The sequence below is a fragment of the Seriola aureovittata genome, chromosome 18, assembly GCF_021018895.1.
Source record: "Seriola aureovittata isolate HTS-2021-v1 ecotype China chromosome 18, ASM2101889v1, whole genome shotgun sequence".
Lineage (NCBI taxonomy): Eukaryota > Metazoa > Chordata > Actinopteri > Carangiformes > Carangidae > Seriola > Seriola aureovittata.
The window spans coordinates 19434106-19457160 of record NC_079381.1 but is presented as its reverse complement, the minus strand read 5'-3'; the positions used below and the strand labels follow the sequence as shown (position 1 = coordinate 19457160).

The 23055-nt window shown below is 39.6% G+C and overlaps 5 protein-coding genes across 5 annotated transcripts; 1 reads left to right on the top strand and 4 right to left on the bottom strand.

The window, feature by feature from the left end:
• Positions 1-1517: 1517 nt before the first annotated feature.
• spout1 (SPOUT domain containing methyltransferase 1) lies at positions 1518-5712 on the bottom strand. Its single transcript, XM_056403304.1, has 12 exons — positions 5631-5712; positions 5507-5546; positions 4731-4844; positions 4493-4652; positions 4294-4383; positions 4162-4211; positions 3493-3623; positions 3068-3140; positions 2841-2939; positions 2582-2684; positions 2044-2191; positions 1518-1878 (listed from the first exon to the last, which is right to left on the bottom strand). Exons 1-12 carry the CDS (start codon positions 5676-5678, stop codon positions 1792-1794), a joined length of 1143 nt encoding a protein of 380 aa, XP_056259279.1. The 5' UTR covers positions 5679-5712; the 3' UTR covers positions 1518-1791.
• A 670-nt stretch (positions 5713-6382) lies between these two features.
• LOC130186299 (kynurenine--oxoglutarate transaminase 1-like) lies at positions 6383-10490 on the bottom strand. Its single transcript, XM_056403305.1, is given in 14 exon segments — positions 6383-6497; positions 6592-6678; positions 6851-6927; positions 7636-7801; positions 7804-7824; positions 8192-8281; positions 8378-8454; positions 8530-8650; positions 8875-8997; positions 9117-9203; positions 9493-9535; positions 9537-9640; positions 9843-9990; positions 10438-10490. Coding segments are annotated over 14 exon segments (1257 nt in total). The 3' UTR covers positions 6383-6437.
• Positions 10491-11246: 756 nt separating this feature from the next.
• kyat1 (kynurenine aminotransferase 1) lies at positions 11247-15631 on the bottom strand. The gene is made up of 13 exons (XM_056403303.1): positions 15331-15631; positions 15189-15247; positions 14486-14633; positions 14174-14323; positions 13793-13879; positions 13541-13663; positions 13203-13323; positions 13024-13100; positions 12851-12940; positions 12259-12445; positions 12068-12144; positions 11818-11904; positions 11247-11712 (listed from the first exon to the last, which is right to left on the bottom strand). Exons 1-13 carry the CDS (start codon positions 15400-15402, stop codon positions 11653-11655), a joined length of 1338 nt encoding a protein of 445 aa, XP_056259278.1. The 5' UTR covers positions 15403-15631; the 3' UTR covers positions 11247-11652.
• Positions 15632-16453: 822 nt separating this feature from the next.
• On the bottom strand, positions 16454-19136 carry surf6 (surfeit 6). The gene is made up of 4 exons (XM_056403881.1): positions 18907-19136; positions 18199-18411; positions 17999-18081; positions 16454-17346 (listed from the first exon to the last, which is right to left on the bottom strand). The coding sequence occupies exons 1-4, from the start codon at positions 18995-18997 to the stop codon at positions 16651-16653; spliced, it is 1083 nt and encodes a 360-aa protein (XP_056259856.1). The 5' UTR covers positions 18998-19136; the 3' UTR covers positions 16454-16650.
• A 479-nt stretch (positions 19137-19615) lies between these two features.
• Positions 19616-22862, top strand: LOC130186651 (surfeit locus protein 1). Its single transcript, XM_056403882.1, has 9 exons — positions 19616-19788; positions 19915-19981; positions 20665-20792; positions 20899-20981; positions 21567-21758; positions 21872-21944; positions 22137-22299; positions 22429-22510; positions 22616-22862. Exons 1-9 carry the CDS (start codon positions 19726-19728, stop codon positions 22680-22682), a joined length of 918 nt encoding a protein of 305 aa, XP_056259857.1. The 5' UTR covers positions 19616-19725; the 3' UTR covers positions 22683-22862.
• Positions 22863-23055: the final 193 nt, after the last annotated feature.

Here is a 23055-nt window from a genome sequence, read left to right as displayed (position 1 = left end):
TGATTTTATGTTTTCATACTTGGTGCTACAGACACATTTCAGAAAGTATTATGGCTTTAAACCCAGCCACGTTAACAGATGTCAATATCATTTGATAACAATGAAACATAGGCACCTTCAGTTTGAGGGACTTCATCTGTGAGAAACAATTACACCGCTATTCATACATTAATTACTCATTTGTCAGACATATTCAGATTCCAGAAATTATGTGGTAAAAAATGTATTCTAGAGATGTAGACTGTACTTTTCTGTTCATTTCAAACATGAGGACATACCACTAATTTGATGATCGGTACTTCATAACATTTTTGCTGCCCTAGATGTTGACTTTAATGTTTTTGTTTCTGGGATTAGACTGAATTAGACTATGAACATAAAACTGTTGCCTCATAATTTAAACCTTTTTACTAGGGGTGTAACGATTCTCCGGATCCACGGTTCGGTTCAGACCTCCATTTTCTTTTTCTTTTGTGTTCTTTTTTTTTTTGGGGGGGGGGGGGGGGGGGGGGGGGGGGGGATAACCTAAATGTTCCACACTGCTGACTTGAATGTGTCTGGGAAGGGGGTCTGCCGGTGAATCCGTCTTCCAGTCTCACCACATGAGATCGTGGATGTTTCTGTTGCAGGATTGTTACACCCCTACGTTTTTTTGTTTTTTTTTTCCTCAATGGCATTCCAGCGCATGCAGCTTCAGTTCAAATGCATCATGGTTGTGTTGTGTGTCAGTATGTTGCTTGTAGGACTGCACGATTAAGCTAAAAGTAAAACTGTGACTTTAATATAGAAACACGATGCCAAGAAGGTTGCAAGTTCTTCAACTATATTGCCTTTGCAAGGAATTAATCCGTTCTCATAGATATATCCATCTGCAGGAAAGGCTCTCCTCACGACGCACGCAAGGTGCTTGATTTGTTGTTTACTTTCGATCTATTGGTCAGTGATGAACAGGAAAAAAAATATACATGAACTGCACTGACTGTTGTGCTACTTTATTGACATTAAATTGCCTGCTAAATTTATTGAGATATTAGCCTGAAAAACTGATCTGGAAACTGTATGTGAAGCCTCTCCACAGAAACACAAAGTCCTACAAATAAGCCGGTAGAATTCTGCAGGCCCAGACCAAACCTGGCATTAAAGTGAAATCTGTCCAGCTTCCTGAACTGAAAAATGAAATGCTAATGTAAAAGGAGTTGATGCATGCAGCATGCATTGCAACTGGAATGTGATTGCATCTAGAAGATGATCAGAGAGCTGTAAAGGCCTGCAGACCTGTAGAAACTTCCAACTTTCAGATGTTGCTAAAAGGCACATAGGTCACTGTCTCTTCATTAAAACTAAATGTGTTTGACCTTTTCACTCAGAAGCCTGAAGCTGACTCTGGTGCTTATTGATGAAAGTTCAGTGCCATTTGTTTGTCCATGCTGTTTGCCTGAACACTGTTTTTCATGAAATGCTCTGTACTGTTTAAAACCAATTATATGTTGAGAAAAAAAACAATACAAATCAGTAAAAACATGGGGATAGTTGTATATTTAAATATGTACAATTTGTTGGATCCTTTAGAAACAAAACTACAGAACAAGTAAATAACCCAGAGAGAAATGTGACAGGTATCTAGCATTGACAGAATTCAGTGCCCTGATGTGATGTGATATTTGAGATCGTGGCTGTTTTAAAGTATACAATGCTAAAAGGTCAAATTATTGAAAATGAACAACTTCACAGTAAATACCAGTTGCATGATAAAACGTCCATCAGCATGTCTTTGTTTACTTTCCTCCACCACTAATTCTTTAATGAAGTATGGGAAACATCTGAAAAGGCAGCTGTGATCTTCTCTCTCAGCCCTGCCATGGAAATTAAAATGGCCTCCTGTACAAAAGGGAAAGAGTAAATAATTAAATGACTAAACTGTCACACTCTGGTGAGCAGAACAGGCAAGCTGAAGCCAAAGTACAGCTTGTGAAGCATTTGCTTATGGTGCAAAGAGTCGACATGTAAACTTAAAGCTTAGTTTAGCAAATATATGCTCTTCACCTCTGTGCGAATCGTCCTGCTGCCCTGACCGGGGCATGTGTTGAGGTAAAGGTCAAATAAAGCGCTGGGGTCAGTCACATCCAGGTTTTGGTCAGCATCCACACTGGCCTCTAATCCCTGAAGACCTCCAAAAACGACCAGAAGATGCCTAAAAAGTGGAAGAAGTCAAGGTTAAATGAGGAAAACACAATTGTAAAATACCATTAATGATATAAAAAGACTAGGAGAATATAGCCATGCTAGCGGCTCTGTGAGCTGATGATGGCGCTAGAGGAAAAGTTAAGGGATTACCAAAGTTATTACAATTCATCCTGAGAGGGACGTGTGTCAGCAGATCACCAAAGTCAGTAGGATTCCTCATCACAAATGCCTCTACAAAATTTAATGACAATCCATCCGATAGTTGAGATATTTCAGTCTGGAACAATGTGGTGAACGACCCGACCAACACTGCCACCCCTAAAGCCACACTGCTACCACAGCTAATAAAAGCGCTCCGCCCGACTCCCCCTCCAGTCTTAACTGGCTCTGAACCTACTTGAATGGCGACATCGTGGATTGGTCCATGCTGCTGCCTCTCTCTGAGGTGCCGATAGTCAGATCGTATCCTTCTTTATATGGACTTTCTGTGAAAACTGCACCTGCATAAATAAAAACCAGCAGCAATAAGGATAAAGCAGTCAATGCAGGGCTCAAGTGTCATGCTGGATTCAGCTCTTCACCCTCCAAGACACTGCAAATTCATTTGAAGCGCATGTTTGAGTGATAGGAGTTTATTAAGAGAACGGGAAACCTACTGAGACAAGATGCCAGGCGGACGCTGTAACCCCAGTAGAGACCTCCTTCAGTCCTGGGCACATGAGGAGCCACCACCACACCTTGGTATATTTTGCTCTCTGAGGGTGATGGACAGACAAATGGACATAACACACTCAGTTGATGTGCAGCATCTTGAGCATAATGAGCACAGTAGAACTAAAGCCAGGAATCATCAAACAGGATACAGTGTGGTGGAAAACATTACCTTGATTCTGCGCCTTGTTGAGCTGAACTGTGACTCGAAGTCCAGACTGCAGCTGTTTATCGATACGAACATCCTGTGGGAGCAGATGGACATAGTTCAGTCTCGTATGCCAAATAGTCACTTAGAAAAAATAATCTGCAACAATTTGGACAGTTAATTATTTGTTTGGGTCATTTTTAAGCACAAATGGCAAAAATTCACTGGTTCCTGCCTCTTAATTGTGAATATTTTCTGCTTTTCTTTGTCTTCTATTACAGTAAATTTAATATATTCATTCAAAATATAAATCAATGAATCCAGAGAATACCTCGAAGATTAACTGCTGATGAAAATAGTCATTAGTTGCAGCGCTACAGTCTATATTCACATGTAAATGCCAACAGTCCACATCAGCAGATGGCAGTAACCTCTGAAGACATGCCCACCTTTCTCATCCCACAGTTGACTAATGAGCCTTTTCCTTGTTTGCTCGGTCTGTCGAGGATGATTCCTTCCCGGTATTCTGACTCCTCATCTATCCTCATGTGGTGAGGACTGTCTAAAGGGTTAAGCAAACCTGGTGGAAAAAAGGCCAGTGACTTGAGAAAAATTGTCTTCTGTTGCCTTCATTTTTAAGCCTGTTTATAGCCGATATTAAACCTTTACATAGATTTAGTATTCAAATAATTGTCAAATTGCACCCTCTGTATTCATATATACATTCACTACAGAAACAATTGTCTTTATGACTCTTCTGTAGGTAGAAACACAAATAACAAATAATAGGTTTGTTCTGATGTAGTAGTGTTCTTGTTGTCCTATGGGCATTATTTTACAGCAAATACAAGCCTACAACATATTGAGAAGATACACCAACAACAAAGAAAATGGCGGCTGAATTTACATAGATTTTCTCAGAGAAGGTAGTAAAACATAGATCAGGTTTTATTTCAAAGTAAACATACGTTCTGTAAGTCAGAGGTGATACTTTAAAACTGTCAAAACTCTGTGACTTGCACTGAAATGGTATCAATACATCAAATGTCATCATGTTCTTAAGTTTTCTACAGTATCAGATGTAAAAGTAATGTATGTGGAGGAAATTTGTAAATTACCTGCGTACTGTAAATCTTGATGTTTTGGGAAAAACCACTTGCGCAGGTACCTGGTGGAGAAGCAAAGATGTAACCCCAATCTGGTAACATTGGCTGCTATTGGTGGTCTGATTATAATATGCTCAAACTTACTGTGGACATTCAAGATACTGAAGTATTCTGGCAAGCTGAATACAGGCATGCCCTTTCTTCCCGACACCTTTAAATTCTCCTTCAACACTCCTGTGGGACAAAGTCACGAATCAGAAACTTTTTTTTTTTTTTTTTTAATTTGCTTTGTGATAGTTTAAGGGTGTGGTAACCAATAAGTCGCACATCTGTATTTACTTACTTGACATCCTCCCCTTCTTCATCAAACACAACGATCTCATCAACACAGAACACGACACAGGCTCGAGCGATCTGTCCAGCCAGGTATGTGCGAAGTTCAGTGGACTGAGCGTTGTCCAGGACAGAGCCTGGCAGGGCCACGCTCACCGTGTACGCCCGACCTACGAGATACAGATCACATGTTACAGCTGTTCCCTGTTATACAGGCTGACAACGATATATGAAATGATGATAGTTACCTTTTTTGATGTTGCTTTGTTCAAGTTTTGCTTTCTCTGCGGCCTCTTGCTGTTTCTGATTGTCCAACTGTTTAATCAGCTTGGCCTCTTTCCTTTGCTTCTTGGTTTCCTTTACTGTTGTTGAGGAAGAGTCAGTGATGCCAATGAGCAAATTAAATGCTTCTAGAAAGACTGGTGTTGCAAATTGATGGTCTAAGGAAGTGGTTTAGAAACTTTTTTGGGGCTTGGGATCCCTTAAAACAAGACCAGATCTATTTGTGACCCCATGTTTGTTTTAGACTTGAAACAATTAGTCGGTTAGTTGATTGTCACTTTTCAAAAAAATATATGTACATAGTTCTGGTGTGTGAGTTGTGAGGACTTGTTGCTTTGGTCTTTGTCTTGTGTGATAGTAAACTGGATATATTTAGGTTTTGGACTGTGGGTCCGGCAAAACAAGCAAAGGGAAACCCTCATCTTGTCTTTACAATATCTTTCACCATGTCTGACATTTCACAGACCAAACGATTTGTCAAGAAAACGAGAAGTTGATTTGTAAATGACAAGAAATTCTACTTTAATCCTGTGGCCAAAACTTAATATGAAATACTTAGATGTTGATGTTACTTTGAAATAATCTAAATCCATATATTCACTCTCGAACAAAGACACTTAAAAACTTTAATTTAGTGTTTGAGTTTATAAAAGAACGCGCTGTAACTTCACTATGAAAGCACCTTGGCTGACAGACATGCAGCTGAAAGCTATCAGCTACATGCAGCTGTGTTTTTACTCACTTTCTGCTTTTCTTTTCTTCCAGTCCACCCTCTCCTCGGGCTGTAAAAACACAGGGAACACGTTATAGGCGGCATGGAAAACAGAATAATGTTATTTTAATGATAAACACAAGAGTAATATTACCTGAGAGGACACTATTTTGGGTCTCTTCGCTGCTACACCGGTAGACATTTTTACACGCACCAACACGTGAAGTTTATTTACTTCCGGGTCGTCATCCCCCTTTCAGAATAAATGTCTGTTAGTCCTGCATACTCAAAGAAAAGGCCTGAGGTTTTATTAATTGAACAGCTGTATTGACCTATAAATACTTTTCTAAGGCCCAATATATATAATTTCCAACTTAAAAACAGGCAACGGGCATTTCTGCTGGAATCCAGATCAAATTCAACACTACAGACTTGGCTTACCTTAGATTTTATTTTATTTATGGTGATAATTTACTACTAAATGCACATAATAATAGTGTACAAGTGTAATAATAATACAACTGAAGGTGTGGATTTATAAAAATCTTTATTTAACTTTTACCTAGATACATGACAAAAACATCTACAATTACTAAGAAACAGAATATTGAAAAATATTTTATGTACACTTTGCTGCTGCTTGAAATCATTGCACAGAAACATTTATTTTGTTTATTTTGTCTGTTTTTCAAAACCCTGAGCGTTTCCACAATTATAGTTTGTGGAAAAACTGAAAGGCGAGCCTGTGATGGGGTACTTATATGTGGGGACCACACACACACACACACACACACACACACACACACACACACACACACACACACACACACACACACACACACACACACATAAACTGAATATGACTCAATTTAACCCAGATATCCAAAATGAGTTTAACTAGGCTGTTGAAATCTTATTGGACAGAAAATGCATGACTATGTGCTCAACATCTTTGGCTAGTTTACTTTCTGGGGCTCCATTTTCTCAAGATGTCCTCTGCTGCATCCAGGGTGGAGTCCTCCTTTTAGACAAAACCAGTGAGTGAGAAGAACTGACAAAAAGCAACACAAGGTAGATTAGGTCAATTAGTTATGATGTAATGTAACTTTGTTTACCTTGACGAAACAGAACCGGATGTACTTGTCAAAGTCCTTTCTGTGCTCTGGACTGTAGAATGCAGAGACGGGGATCGTTGCTAACCCCTGCAGAACAAAAGCCAAATTACATAGAAAGAAGTTAATGACAATAAATAAAAACAGGCCATTCTAAATATATCAGCATACAACATAAATCATGCAACTCTTATAATATTGGTTTCATGTTATCATCTTTCATCAAATTCTATAAAATTTTCACTACATTTTCAGTTACTACCTTCTCTTTAATTAGCCATTTAACAAATCTGAAGTCATAGGGTTCATCATTACTGCTCTGGTCACTGAGGCCAATCTCTGTTAAAAAAGAAAGTTAAAGTTAGTCAGTAGTGTCTAGACACAAAGACAAAAAATGAGTCAAATTAGACGCCAAATAACCACAGAGATGGACAATGACCACAAAGAGACACAAAACAAGTAAATACAGACACAAAACAACCATAAATAGATGTGAATCGACTACAAAGAGATGCAAAACAGTTAAGTATAGATGCAAAACAGGCACAAACAGATGCAAAATGACCACATATAGAGTGTCTTTCGATCTGTGGATCTTGCTCTGTGGGGGATGGGGGGTCTTTTACATGTCTGTGGCCAGGGGCACATTGTCTCATAATTTGTCAATGGCTCTGATGTGTAATTGTATGCAGCTACAAACAAGATTGAATGAATTTTTTTAATCATACTGTTGCCTGTTGTGTTGAGTTCATTTAAAAAGGTCACATGCGGAGCAGGAAAAAATTATTTTGGCAGAATTTATCAAACAATACACAGAAAATGTTTGAAAACAATAATAGATGTAATCAGTTTTTCTTTTCTTAAAGTCTTTCAGGAAAAAACTGAAGTCAAATGTAAAGTTTTTAGTTGATGTAATTCAGTTTATCATGGAACCAACAACCACAGATCCCAGTGTAAACACACAGTCAGAGATCACAAACTAACAGAACTTCAACACCTGTATGCCAACATCACACCACTGGACACAGAACAATACGTGACGCTCACCGACAGAGGAGATGTCTGCGATCAGGAAATAACCTCCCTCCGGCATGATGGGCTGCAAACCCACACTCTCCAGACACGAGGCCAGCTTCTTCCTCTTGTGGTGCAGCATCGCAGGCAGCTGCTGGAAGTAGCTCTCTGGACTCCCAAACATCTGGTACTCTCTCTCTCAAAGCCGTGAGCCACTGCCTCCTGTTACGCACAGGGGAAGGATGAGAAGGCCGAAATGGGACACACAGGACTGAAGCAGTATCTTTTTTGCAGAAACAGATATGAAAATCATGATATGCATCTTCTGAATCTCACAGAGACAAAGAAAAAACCATCCTAAATATCCTCTGTCCATTTCCATAGTTTGCCATGGTACATTAACTTCACAAAAACAATATAATGCTTACACTGAATAAAACATTCAAACCCCAGATTCCATGTTTTAGTGAGCTTTTGTGATACTGGACCAACTGGTCTATTACAACTCTGAATTAAAAACACTTGATTTCTTTCCTAGAAATCACAGAAAAACTTTACTTAAGATAGTTTAATACGTCCATATGTTTACCTGAGCAGCAGTTGCACAATCAAACACAGAGCTCTGATGCATGGCTTTAATATGTTTCATGATTTTGCCAGAGCTAATAGCCCAACCAACCTGAGGAAAACAAAATTTCATTAACAATAAAATGTCACTGTAACAGGTCGTAGTGAACCAAATGATGTGTCTTTGTTTCTCAGAAGATCTGTTTACCTTCCAGCCAGTAGCACTGAAGGTCTTTCCAGCGCTGCCGACAGTGACTGTGCGCTCCCACATGCCTGGAAGGCTGACTGTCAATGAGACCAAGCACAACGCTGTGAAATATAACCGCGCTACGATTCTGCTTAATTCTGGCTGTATCTCACCTATCTTCACATGTTTGGCTCCGTCGTAAGTCAGCCACTCATACACCTCGTCACTGATGCACAGCATGTCGTGTTTGATGCACAGATCAGCGATCACTTGCAGCTCTTCAGTCTTGTAAACCTGCGATAGAAGTGGATGTGCGACATGTTTATGTAAAATATCCAGTAAAACAACTACAATCTAAGTTTACAGTTTGACAAGTGGTTTTACAAATTAATTCAGTTTTCACACTGATTTCCTGAACAATTCAGCAAAATCTCTGAGCTCACCAAACCTTCCCTTTTAGCAAGGGGACAGGTTACCAACCTGCTTATTTTAAACTAAATAAAATGCCAAGTGCTGACCTTTCCTAATGGGTTGTTGGGAGTGTTGATAACAATGGCTTTTGTGTGTGGGGTGATTTTACTGGCCAGCTCCTCAGCAGAGAGAACCCAGTCTCCACTTGACAGGACGGTGCCACCAACTTTCTATAATTAACAAAAGAAAAGAGAAAAAAATCCCTCGAGTTTGATGCATGAAGTTTAACAAGGACAAAGGTGACAGAGGCTGTCAAAAGATTCTTTACAGCTCTTGTGTAAACACCCACCAGCCTCAGAGGCAAGTACACCGCCTTTCCTCCAGCCATCTTCACCATCGGCTGGTAACAGTCAAAGAACGGCTCGACAATTATGACCTGAGAGACAAATGTCTGTTGTTTGATTTTCTTCACTTTTTTGCCTTTACTTTGGCATGTCTGTGCGTAAATTGCGTCATTAAGAAATTAAATCTTGGAATAATTTAGGCTAAAAGATTTTGCCTTTGCCTTCAAAGAGTAAACCAAATTTCAGATAAATATATGAAATATAAACATGTCTCATCCCTGTTCTGCTCATAAATATGAAACAATTATTATATACAACATTACAATGTGGAAAGTTCATATGTCATGTTCATAAATCATTAACTTGTGTTAATTTCCGTACCTCATCACCTTCATCAACCAGAGCCTGAAATGCACAGAAGAGCCTGATAAGCTGCCACTGTGACCAGGACGTCTTCAAGAGGATCGATCTCATGTCCCACAATCCTACTGAAGAATTTAGCCAGACTTTTTACAAGTGGGGGGTGGCCCTGAGGAAAATAAATAACATTAAGAAATGTCTTGACTGGCATTTCATCCATTTGCTCATTAAAACTTACTGACTGATATCGAACTTAATATGAACCATTGGATATGGTAATTTCCCAAGAGAATAGCAGGATTGTGTCTCCCTGACATTCACATCAAGATAAAACTGATAAAGATAAAAACCTCCTGTCTAACTACACTTACAAAAGCCCGGGTATACTGGTGCATTGCGGGTCCTCCGGCCACAGCTTTACAAAAAGCCTCCCGGATAAACGGAGGAGGGGAGAAGTCAGGAAATCCCTGTCCGAGGTTCACAGCTTTGTAGTCTGCTGCCAGTTGTGTGAATTCAACCCTGGTGGTGCAAAACAGCTGCTCAGAAAATGTATCTGTCATTATCACAATCACCTGTGAAAATTTAACAGTGGGGTACAAGAAGTACAAGAATAAATATTCTAATCAACAAAAAGCACCAAAAACTGAGCAAATATCATGCCTCCGAGCAATGACTACAACATGAGAAAAGGTGCACCGCTTCCTGACAGGCTCAACTCAGGGTGTGAAAAACTCAAGTTTAACAGGTACAAACGCCTAAAAGGCTTTCTCCATGGATGTATTCTAAGACCAGGCTCCTCAGGGAGATGCATCTTTATTCTTTCTGAATTAAAAATGATTAAAAACACTGAATACTTCATATTCCACTGTAGGGATCGTCTGCTGTCACGAGGACTGAGCTTTACAGCTGCCTATAAACTCTGTTCAGCTCAGGTGTCAAGAGTCCACCTGTGTTTTTATCACTTACCAAACATTTTTATCCACATCGTCTGTTCTGCGCGTGTCGAGTCGTCTTGACATGATCTGAAATGAAAAGCACGTCAGTTACTGTGAAAGCTGCAACTATTACTGTTATATTACAGAAGCCTCTCTTCAGTCCAGCTGCTGTGCTCACCTTGTTGTGGTTTCTGGCTGAACTCTGACCAACCACAGTCTAAGTTGCCTCCACCTTCCTTCAAATGACCTTTCAACCTTTTTGAACCTTTATACCTTTTTTCCGCTCAACAATTCTTTATTGAATGAAATGTAGAATCATCAGATCTTAAAAATGTCAGGTTGAAATATCAACACACAAAGAAACAGTAAGAATTCTAAAATTCATTAATAGAATATAAAAAAAATAATAAAAAAAACATAAGGTAATTAAAGACATTGAAAGCAACAATCATTTTCAGTCTTTGCAGCTTTATTAATTATTGGTGCAAGACTTTTGGTGAATTAACTTCTGCATAGTTAATACCAGTAGAAACGGTCAGTGCACTGCTGACCTCAGGTTGCCGTCAACTAATTTATTAAATGATATGTGAAAATTTTATTTAGTCATATTGGTTAATCAAGCACCTTTACAAGCCCTCCTACTGAACCTGTTCCTCGGTATAGTGATGTGGGATTAGGATGCTGCAATGCTAAGAAATTCAAATTTTAATCTCTAATCTATCTATAAATGAAACACCTCTTTGACTACATGTTTAAACTGCTGTTATGCAGACGACTGTAATATACACATTTCCCTTACAAGGAAAACAGTGTCAATAAACAGATAAGAGTTACACTGAATAACAGAACATTTGGACTCTTTATTAAAACTTTTAGCTCAGTTTGATTCAGGACAAATATCTCAGCAGGTAAAATGTGTCACACAGGCAGAAGAACATCATTTATCTTAAAAATAAATCACTTCAACTTTCCATTAAAATAACAAAAAAATTATAGTTATAATACGGAAAAAATTTACTTTACAATCTTCAGCATACAATCATTGCACGGGATCATTAACAAAGATTTCTTTTTTGTGTTTTCACGATTGTAGAATTAGGACAGAAAGTGGATGATGTGTTTGTGTACTTTACAGTACAGAAACACTGAATATGGCTGAATATTTAACTAAGGAAGCAGACTAGGCCAGCTTGAATAACTTGGTGAAATTTGGATGGAGGAGTAGCCCTTCACATCATGGACGGCTTTACTGCCCGGGACTCCACTTTCTCAAGATGTCCTCTGCTGCGTCCAGCGTGGAGTCCTCCTGTGAGCACAGAAACAGTGCGTGAGAGAGGCTGACGAGGAGCAACAGAGTAAGACAGGAGAAGGTCTGGATTACTTTCATTTCAATGAATTAGGTTGAATTTACCTTGACGAAACAGAACCGGATGTATTTGTCAAACTCCTTCCCGTGCTCTGGACTGTAGAATGCAGAGACGGGGATCGTTGCTAAACCCTGCAGAGAAAAAGACAAATTATATAGTAAAGAGTCAGAAAAATTAGGATATGCTTAATACATCATCATACAGCAAAATTAAATGTTGCACAAAAACACTCATCCAATCACTTTTTCTTTTCTTTAACAGAAAACGCATCACGCAGTCGCCGTAAATCCTTACCTTCTCTTTAATTAGCCATTTAACAAATCTGAAATCATAAGGTTCATCCTTAGTGCTCGGGTCATTCAGATCCAGCTCTGGTAAAACAAGAAAGCTGAGGTGAATATTCTTTAGAGTAGAAGCAATAAACTGACATGATGATCTTAAGCAATGATGGATGCAACCAGTTCAGATGTTTGCTCGTCACTCACTGACAGAGGAGATGTCTGCGATCAGGAAATAACCTCCCTCCGGCATGATGGGCTGCAAACCCACACTCTCCAGACACGAGGCCAGCTTCTTCCTCTTGTGGTGCAGCATCGCAGGCAGCTGCTGGAAGTAGCTCTCTGGACTCCCAAACATCTGGTACTCTCTCTCAAAGCCGTGAGCCACTGCCTCCTGTTACACACAGAATGGGATGGTTCAGTGGAAACTCTGAGTGTCGCAGAAACTAACCTGCTCGCTGGCGGGTTTTCTTCAACAAACACTCGAGTTTCTCTCTGTCTTCTCCCTCCTCCCCTGAAGAAGCTGTTTGACACAGCGCTTCATTTCCTCATTCATACTGTCTGCTTCAAAGTGCAGATCATTCATTCAAACAAGTTTATGTTGGGAGAAGATTAAAATCCAGATTGGACATTAAGACCTCTCTTTACTAACATTATACCTCAGTTAGGATCAATCAGTGATCAGTGTGAGTTCAGACACAGCGACCTCTCACATTCAAATATTACACATGGTTGCCTCATCCTCAGCTCAGTGTGCAGGTTTTTATTGCAACAACAGTCTAAAATGTTGAAATGTTACCTGAGCAGCTGTTGCACAGTGGTAAACGCTGTTCTGATGGATGGTTTTCATGTGTTTGATGATATGTCCGGAGCTGATCGCCCAGCCAACCTGACAAGACAATACGAGCCATCAGAACAATGTGTAGTAAAGCAGATCACATGACCTTGTTGACCACAACATCTGTGCATTACCTTCCAGCCAGTAGCACTAAAGGTCTTTCCAGCGCTGCCAACAGTGATGGTTCGCTCCCACATGCCTGGAAGACTGGCTGTCAGCAACACAGCAAAAACAAAACAAAACAAGCGATAATTAATAATTTCGCTCTGTGATTTTAAGCATTTTGCTGAACTCTAGATTTACACTATCTCACCTATCTTCACGTGCTTGGCTCCGTCGTAAGTCAGCCACTCGTACACCTCGTCACTGATGCACAGCATGTCGTGTTTGATGCACAGATCAGCGATCACTTGCAGCTCTTCCGTCTTGTAAACCTGTAATATTGATATATATGTTCGCTTATGAGCAAGGCCACAGAAAAATCCCTCTGTTGAACATTTTGCACACAGCACAAGACTGCACAAAAACAGCCTCCACTTCACTTCACACAGATTCTATCTGTTGTTGTGCCAAATATGAGCACAACAAAGCTCTCCTCTCAGCAGACCGGGTGCATTACCCAAAGTTGAGAGCGAACAGTCAATACCTGACCTTTCCTAATGGGTTGTTGGGAGTGTTGATAACAATGGCTTTTGTGCGTGGAGTGATTTTACTGGCCAGCTCCTCAGCAGAGAGAACCCAGTCTCCACTTGACAGGACGGTGCCACCAACTTTCTATAATTAACAAAAGAAAAAGAGAAAAATACTTCAAGGTAAATGTAAAAATCATCGAAGACAAAGTTGAGATTGCTAAAAGAAGGATCACAGCTCTTTTATATTTTTTGTCATGTGTAAACCACCCACCGGCCTCAGAGGCACATACACGGCCTTTCCTCCAGCCATCGTCACCATCGGCTGGTAACAGTCAAAGAACGGCTCGACAATTATGACCTGAAAGACAAATGTCTGTTGTTTGATTTTCTTCTTTCGAAAAATTAACCACATGTAAATTTACTACGTGTAGCACCTTTAAACACACTGTGTAATGGCATTATTTTCTTCAATTCTTAGTATTTTTTAACCTGTGCTAAGAACCATGTAGAGGAGTTCTAACATGGAGTAAAACCACATGTACACTTTATTCAAATTTATGCAAATATCTTCTGAATTTGCTGCTTTTACGTTTTCCTAACTGCTGTTGGACTGTAGAACATTTTGATTCTGACTTGTGTTAATTTTCCGTACCTCATCACCTTCATCAACCAGAGCCTGAAATGTGCAGAAGAGAGCCTGATAAGCTCCAACTGTGACCAGGATGTCGTCAAGAGGATCGATCTCATGTCCCACAATCCTACTGAAGAATTTAGCCAGATTTTTTACAAGAAGCGGGTGGCCCTGAGGAAATGTGAAATCAACATTAAAACATGAGGTGTTGTTCTGCATCCATTTTTCCCTTTAATACCTGATAGAAATGACTGAAATCATTATAACATGAACTTAAAATAAGCTTATCTGACATTCATATACAAGTCTCCCCATGTGTGCAATTACACTTACAAAAGCTCGGGTATACTGGTGCATTGTGGGTCCACCACTCACAGCTTTACAAAAAGCCTCCTGGATAAATGGAGGAGGGGAGAAGTCAGGAAATCCCTGTCCGAGGTTCACTGGTTTGTAGTCTGCTGCCAGTTGTGTGAATTCAACCCTGTTGGTGCAAAACAGCTGCTCAGAAAATGTATCTGTCAATATCACATATATATATATATTTAACGTTTTGGAAATTAAAAAAAGAAGAAATAACAGCAGTATAAAATATCACTGGGAAACAAGCAAAACAGAGAATGATAAAATATAATCTGATTACTTGGTATTAAAAAGACCTATTTTTGTCTCTTGTTGCAGTTTGTGGGACTAATGCTGCCTTCAAGAAGAAAAGTGATATTTTTATAATTTAAAATGCTTACTAACCCGCGCTCTGTACCACCCCCATGCTCCACCAATCAGATGGTTATATTAAGGACTGGACACTTGAATGCAACATTAGAACTACTGACGGACTCGACCTTAAGGGTAATAAATTACTAGAGAACAAGCACAACCTGTTCACTTGGAAATAAACAGTCTTGGCAAACACATGAAGTGGTTAATCTTCTGCCAGGAAACCATTAGCTTTTGGACTCAATTTAATCCCAGATATATATAACCTAAACAAACTCCTGGGTAAATTGGGTGTCAATCATGATGTAATATTATCACTTACCAAACGTTTTTATCGACCCCGTCTGTCCTGCGCGCATGAAGTCGTCTTGCCATGATTATCTGTGATGAAAGCAGCTCTTTTTAAAATTCGCCGTATGATGCAGTTGTAAAGTGTCTCTTCAGTGTTTCAAAGCTTTACTCACCTGGTGATGATTTCTGATTGAACTCTGACGAATTACAGTCAAACTAGCGGCCAGGTTCCTGATTATTCCCATCAATGGAAGATCATCCCGTGGGACAGGAGCGCACAGGTTTATATCACCGCAGAAGAATCCCCGCAGGACAGATGACGGTGTACTACAAATGTTTACAGACGTGTTGTTCAGTCCTGATGAGCAACACTCCTGAGGCCAGTAAGATGTTAACTAACGAGAGAAAGTGAGAGATGAGTCAGGTCCCGTGCCTCCCCTCCGACCTCCTTGTGTTTTCATTCCTACTTCCTGCCTGGTGGGCGGGGCGAGATATTAAAATTAGAAACAGCGACACTGGTAAACACGGACAAACACACACACGCACACAAACACGCACACAAACACACGCACAAAAAAACCCAGCTCACACACTAACTAGTGTGATATATAATAAATAATCAAATCACTGCTGTCATTTAAAGGAGCAGTTCTTCATCTTCGGAAAGAACTGTATTTGTTTTCATCGTCCATTTTTTAGTCCATTCTTCTTTTTGTGTTTTTTGCTTATTTTTTTTGTGTCTTTGTATCTCCATTTTCAGTTTTTTTTTGTAGTTGTTTAATTTCTGTAGTTGTCTTGTGTCTTTGTGATAATTCTGTAACTCTTTGAAGTAATCTTTACTTTTTTGTGGTTTTATTAAATGTCTTTATTGTGCCTCTTTGTTTGGTGCTTGTTTGCAGTGGGTTCGTGTGTCTTGATTTGCCAACAATAAATGGTAAGTCACTTCAAACTGACGCTCTTGTCCCTGTGCTGGTAACTTTTTGTACTTTTACTTCACTATGATTATAACTGTAGGGTAAACTGTAAAGGTTGAGTATTTTTACAGTGTCTTATTGGTACTTTTACATAAGAAAATGAATTGAATACACTGGATTTTGTTAGCTTTGGACTGAGCCAGGCTAGCTGTTTCCAGTCTTTATACTAAGTTAATCAAGTTAACCAGTTGCTTGCTGTACGTTGACTTCATAGAACAGGGATGTGAATAAACGTATCCTGCAAAATATCAAACTATTCCTTCAAAAGACACAAACCTCGGTTTGATATGACAAACAGAAATCCAACAAATTCAACAGAAACTTTCATTCATCTTCTCCACAACAAAGGATAATATTTTATTGATCATAACACATATTATACCTTGACAAGAAAGAAGGTACAATATGTTAAACAGCTGTAGCGCTTTCATATCTTTTAATAAATCATACTGCCATAAAAAGATACTGATTTACTTTTTCAGACTTTGTGTATGTCTTATGATAAAACACCACAGACTCCTACACTGTAGCTTTTTTCAAGTCCTCAGGCAGCACTCTGCCTTTCTTCCGCGCTCTGTCCTTCTTCTTCTCTGTTTTGACTTGTTTGCGTCTCTGGATGTTCTTCCGCCTCTTGTCTTGCCGGTGCTGCATCTTCTCTAAGATGTTCTCGCTACGCTGGTCCCAGTTCTTCTTCCTCTGAGCGCGGCCCTTCTCCTTCTTCTTCAGCGAGGCACGCAGCATGTCCTCGTCGTCCTTGATTTTGATGCCCTCTGCTTTATAAAGCAGGTTGGTCCATTTCATCTTCTCCTCCATCTCACGGGCCTTCCCCTCGTCTTTCTCCCTCAGCTCTTCCAGCTTTGCTTTGCGAGCCTCCACGCGGGTGAGCAGCTGCTTGTAGTTCTTCCCCGTCAGCGGTGTTAACTGGCCCTTGATGCCCTGTTTCTTGCTCTTCTTTTTCTGCATTTCATTTAAATAACACTCATCTACCATCTCCACCTTGTTGAAGATAATAGCCGTTTTATTTCTTTTGTTTTCAGCAGGGGCAGGCTGTTCCTGCTCTTCCTGTTTTATCTCCGGCATCTGCTCCTCACCACTTTTTTCTTCTAGCTGCTTCATCCGAAACTCTTTCCTCTTCCTCTTCTTGCGTTCGCGTTCCAGCTTTCGTTTTGCTCGCTTGGCCTGGACGGCTTCTGATAATGTATCCTTTGGGGCTCCCTGATAAAAGACGTGCACAATCTGATTAGTGTCTAACAAACAATAAATCATGTATTTTTCTGTTTTATAATTCAGTCAGAAGTCAGTCATATTAAAAAAAAATTGCACCAACTCTAAACCTGACTGGATGGAGACGTGAACATGCACATAATCAATTAATGAATTCTGGCCAAAATCCCGACATCTTCTTATTAGTGTCTCAGGTGTATCAAATATCTGCTTTACCAACCAAGTCAAACCTTTGCAGCTGAGGCCTGTAACTGCACAAGAACAGTTATATTTCTGGAGCAAGCAAAAGAATAACTTATGGCCTTAGCTTCGAACTGACAATATGATAAATACATCATTACTATGCTGCATATTATGCATTAAACATTTCCTTTACTGTGTTTGATGTTGCGTGTGATTGTACTTGTTTCTTCTCAGCATCAGAAAAAGAGCACAGTTTTAGAGGTAAACATTTTTCAACATTCAAATGGCACCTTTCAGCAAATATTGATTGTTCTGCTGGTTTTAAGAACACGGCTCCAATGGAGGAGACAGTGGGCGGAGTTTACCGCATCAGTGCAATTGACATAATGTTGTGTTGCTAATGGAGAGTATAATTCAACCTCCATGTGTCTCTCAGTCAGAGCTTTTAAAATGTGCATACCTGCCCTCTGGACTCTTCGATTTTTTCATGAAGCCTCTTGCGTAGAATATCTACTGTTGAGAAGTTGGACTGTGCATTAACTCCTTTAAAAAAAAAAGAGAGAGAATAAAATGTGACTGTAGGAAATGTAAATATAAAGTTACAACACACACAGATTAGAGCTTTAATGAACTTTGATGCAAATTGCTGAGTTTCTGCACCTTTCGGTGTCGGCGTTGCAGATCCATTTATGCTCTCAGCTTTGGAGCCTTTTGGTTTTGCTGTGACTGGGTTTTTCTGTGCTGCTGGAGAGAGTGAAGGCTTCTGTTGGGCTTTAGGTGTCTTCTCATTGGTGGCCCTTTCTTTGAAATGTTTCTTTTTACACTTTTTCTTCTTCTTTGGGGGACCGGTGTCACCTTTCCCCTTGAAGTGGGCTACACACAGAAAAAACAAACATGGAAAGATAAATGTTTTAAATGATAACATCTGATTAATTAAAAATGTCTGTCACAATTTCCTAGAGCTCAAGGCAATGTCCTAAAATGTCTTTTGTCACACCCGTCAATACCCCAATGATATCCATTCATGATATTAAACACATAAAAGCTTGAAGTTATTACATGTAAGAGGCAGAAAATTAAATGATTGACTGTGATAAATCAAAAAGGTTGCCGACTAATTTTCTGAAGAAGTTGTTAATTTATCAGCCCTATTTCTAATATTTGTGTCTTGAATACACACGATGTATCAGGAAACTGTTTTTACTTTTACAGTGTAGCGCCTCATTTGATCAGCTGCAGTAACAGCAAGTGATTTGATGACAGTTTTAGAAGCTTTTCTACATCAACAAACACATGATGTACACACTATTTTCTCATTTGCAGCACAGAAAAGACTTATTGTGATAATAGGGTGTAAATCAACCTTACCAAACGGTCTCTTCTTTGGCTCCTGGTCCCGTTGAGAAAACACTTTACTTGCGAGTTTCTGAATGTACGAGTCCTTGGAGGCGAGATCCATGTCAACAAATGAACCGAGCTGTTGGATTTAATCCAGTTAAAACACACACGTGAAGACAGGAGTTTACTGTTCAAAAAATATCAACACATTTCTATACACACGTGGGTCAAAAACAGCGGGGCGGAGCGTCAACGAACCGGAAGTAGTAACACCAGAAACAGTCCCCCTCTGAGCGGAAACATGTCAGTTACTCAACTGGCAATTTAGGATGGCAAATACATCTTGCACGTCTCCTCGTGCACTTACGGTACGGGTGCTGGAAGCGACCAAAATTGATGTGAACCGACTGAATGAAAAAAAAGTTTGTACACTCAGTCAAACGGTTATTAATGTGAATATTATTATGAACCAGAAAGTGCAGCTTCTGAAGAAAGAAAATTTTCCAAAAGGAAGTCAGCACTTAATTTACATTAAATTTCCTTAATACATATTTAAAAGCAAACTGTTTGTCATTCAGGAGCCATTGCAAGGAAACCATGTAAGACTATTTACGCATATCATTATAATGTTTAAATAAATTATAACGGATTCATGGGGTAGGGATACTTTTTTCACTCAGTCTGTATACATCCATTTTGGCTGATCCCAGCACTTGTACCGTAAATGCACGAGGAAACGCACAAGAAGATCCGGCTGTTAGCTCTTCATGGATTTAACCATCGTAGCTGGTCTGTAGTCAGTTGTCTCATACACTTTTACCGGCTGTTTCATTAATGTTTTGATACAGCATGGCCTCTCTGAAAATAGTGCTGGCTTATTCCAGCAGGGTTCTGTCAACACTGAAAAAACAGGCAAGTCCCATGGTGTAACTTTTCAGCTGTGTCTTCGCGTCCCAAAGAAAGAGTTGTGTAAGTCTTTGTCATCGCTTCGCACGAACTGCAGGTTTTGACTTCAGTTTATTTTGTTTTTAATTGCAGACTAATGTCGTTTACATCAAGAGGACTTTCCTTCTGTCCAGAGTGCCTCTCTTCAGACGTGCAGACGGTAAATATGAGGCTATGCTTATTGGAAATTATGCTCAACACAATGACAACACTGGACACCAGCTTATTTGCACTTGTTTCTGAGAACAGATACAAAAATGCTTGGACCATTTGAAGGGATGTTAGCCTACATACACATTAAGTTTTGAAAATCAATGTGATAGTTCAGTTTTTTAATTTTTAATAAATTTGCAAAACTTAATAAAATTCTGTTTCCACTTTGTCATTATAGGCTATTGAGTGTAGCTTGATGAGGGGACATGAGTTTAAAGCATAAGGTGGTAACATAACAACATGTGAAAAAATAAAGGGGGCTGAATACTTTTTGAATGCATTGTATGTAAATAGGGAGGACAAAACATTGGTAACAACGCAGCATCCTCTTTAACTATTCATTGAATTTACACATTTCTGACAATGTCAACTGAAAGTGAACATTATAGACTTTGTAAAGGTGGAAGCTGTTGGTTTGAAATGCAATAGATTGTAAAGGTGAACTTGATAAAGTGGCCACTGAGAGTATATTAACAAAAATAAATGAAGATCTTGTAAAGATTTTCCTATTTGAAAACATATTTAAAATAAATGAAGCAGTGTTTCAGACTGAGCTCTACAAAATGAACAATACCTCATTATTAAGTGTAAACTTTGTCATGTGTGTAACTGTGTATTGTGAATTTCCAGGCAGGTTTGTCAACTTTGGGCGAAAGTCCAGCTCTACAGCAGTGGGAGCAGAGAAGGGAGAAGACTCTTTCCTCAAATGGTTCCTGCTGCTCATCCCTGCCACCACCTTTGGCCTTGGTACATGGCAGGTACATCTTATTTACTTTGGGCCATCACTTTGTTTTTGATAATGCTCGTGTATGTTTGGTTTTTTATTGTTCTTCAATGGACTCATATACTTCTGTTTCTGTGAAGGTGAAACGGCGTCAGTGGAAAATGCAGCTGATAGACGATCTGACAAAACTCACTAATGCAGAACCCATTCCTCTTCCTCTTGAGTAAGTACACAGTAGACCCCAGAGCTGCAACGATCAATGTATCAATCCACTGAAAAAAAATGAATCAACAATCTACTAATCTTTTGAGTATTATTCTCTGGTTCTTGTGCTCTAGGATATTTGATGGAAAATATTTTCTCTGTTTTTGGATGTTCTATACACCAAACGATTTGTAGATTAAAAGGGGAAAATAGTTGGCAGATTAATCAATAATGATAACAATCATTAGTTGCAGCCCCAACAGACACATGTAACATTCTCCTCACACACACTCTGGATCAAACAGCAGTTCATACTGACACTGACTGTTCACAGCAGTTCACTATATGCAGCTATAGCATCTCCTGCTTTATCAGAGACTGAAGCAGATGATGCACTTTACAAGAAACATGCAAGTTGTTTTTATAAGAAATCAAGTGCTATTGCTAAATATAAAGTATTCAGTAATTTGGTTTTATTATGGATTGACCTACTAAGGTCAAAATTTGAGTTTTATATGAGAAAATATTAGAGCAACCTGGAGCAATATACTCAATGTGGTTTTCAATGTGCAGAAAAACTGTCATTTATCTCCCTTGATCCTAGTCCTCAAGAGCTGAATAACCTCGAGTACAGGAGGGTGAGGGTGCGAGGACAGTACGACCACTGCCAGGAGCTGTATATTCTGCCCCGCTCCCCAGTGGACCCAGAGAAAGAGGCCAGAGAGGCAGGACAGCTGTCTTCAAGTGGAGAGACCGGCGCTAATGTCATCACCCCTTTCCACTGTACTGACCTCGGGTAACAAGCAAGATGAAACATCACTGGGTTAATCCTGTAATTGTAATAGTAACTGCATAGAGATCTTAACGCTATATTCAACTGTGACTGATCTCGGCTACGTTCACCGGCAGCATCACAATCCTGGTGAACAGAGGATACGTCCCAAGGCAGAAGATAAGACCAGAGACCAGGATGAAAGGACAGGTTTGTATTTCAGATGATGTGGTTTTTTTGGACATAACTGCAAACACATTTTATTCTTAATTCTAACTGATTGACACTGCTCATGTGATGAGTGTAGTGTCAGTGTATTAGTGGTGCTGCGACTTTGTAATGTCTGTTTCTTTGTAGACTGTCTACATGTATTTAACACAGTGTAATGATGCGTCTGTGCAGGTGGAAGGTGAGGTGGAACTGGTCGGGGTCGTCAGGCTGACAGAGATTCGAAAACCCTTTGTTCCAAACAATGACGTGGAGAGAAACCGCTGGCATTATCGAGACCTGGAGGCCATGTCCAGTGTGACTGGAGCTGAGCCCGTCTTCATTGATGCCGACTTCGGTAAGGTCTCATTAACAACAAAGCCCATGATGCTCTTTGATTCAACTACATCATACAGTAGTCGGTTTCAGGTTAAATATTCAATATTTACCCTACCTTGCATAAATTAAATAAATGTGTCGCCTGCAGGGAGCACCATCCCTGGTGGACCAATAGGTGGACAAACCAGAGTCACACTGAGGAATGAGCACATGCAGTACATAGTTACATGGTGGGTGGATGCTTTACCTTTGCATTAACTACACTTGTCTGCTGTTATATACTGTAAATAACTCTGTAAATGTCCATTACTAAATTGATTTTTTCTTTTTAAAAGGTATGGCCTGTGTGCAGCAACTTCCTACATGTGGTATGCCAAGTTCATCAAGAGGATTAAAGTGTGACATGATTAAATGCAGTGAAATTACACATGGATACTGTGTGAAGTGTTGCATTGCAGGCCTGTGATGTAATTTGTACTTAATCAGCTCCAGCTCGCTGCATACATTCACTAACAAATATGTAAATAGTTGTGGATTATTCTCTTGAATCATGTATGCAAGAATAAATTAATATTAATTTAACTTTTGCATTCTTCTTTTTATACATGTTGCTAACTACTGTTCCATAAACTGAATGGGACCATGTAAATTTAAGCCAATTGGTCTAAAACCTAACAGACGAGAAACCTGCAATATGTTGAGCTTGAGGTGCTACGTTCAATAAAATTCATCAGGATGTACCAGCTCAGATTCAGTCATTAGGTCACTGAACTGA

Coding starts and splice junctions, on each gene's coding strand:
- spout1 (XM_056403304.1), bottom strand. CDS start 5,678: ATGTCTACCGGTGTAGCAGCGAAGAGACCCAAAATAGTGTCCTCTCAG. Junction 5,547..5,630: donor CCAAAATAGTGTCCTCTCAG/GTAATATTACTC, acceptor GTGTTTTTACAG/CCCGAGGAGAGGGTGGACTG. Junction 3,141..3,492: donor TCAACTGTGGGATGAGAAAG/GTGGGCATGTCT, acceptor CTGCTCCCACAG/GATGTTCGTATCGATAAACA.
- LOC130186651 (XM_056403882.1), top strand. CDS start 19,726: ATGGCCTCTCTGAAAATAGTGCTGGCTTATTCCAGCAGGGTTCTGTCA. Junction 21,759..21,871: donor TTCCACTGTACTGACCTCGG/GTAACAAGCAAG, acceptor GTTCACCGGCAG/CATCACAATCCTGGTGAACA. Junction 22,511..22,615: donor ATGCAGTACATAGTTACATG/GTGGGTGGATGC, acceptor TCTTTTTAAAAG/GTATGGCCTGTGTGCAGCAA.
- kyat1 (XM_056403303.1), bottom strand. CDS start 15,402: ATGGGAATAATCAGGAACCTGGCCGCTAGTTTGACTGTAATTCGTCAG. Junction 15,248..15,330: donor CAATCAGAAATCATCACCAG/GTGAGTAAAGCT, acceptor CTTTCATCACAG/ATAATCATGGCAAGACGACT. Junction 11,905..12,067: donor AATGGCTAATTAAAGAGAAG/GTAAGGATTTAC, acceptor TTTTCTCTGCAG/GGTTTAGCAACGATCCCCGT.
- surf6 (XM_056403881.1), bottom strand. CDS start 18,997: ATGGATCTCGCCTCCAAGGACTCGTACATTCAGAAACTCGCAAGTAAA. Junction 18,412..18,906: donor GCCAAAGAAGAGACCGTTTG/GTAAGGTTGATT, acceptor TTCTGTGTGTAG/CCCACTTCAAGGGGAAAGGT. Junction 17,347..17,998: donor TCGAAGAGTCCAGAGGGCAG/GTATGCACATTT, acceptor GTCTTTTATCAG/GGAGCCCCAAAGGATACATT.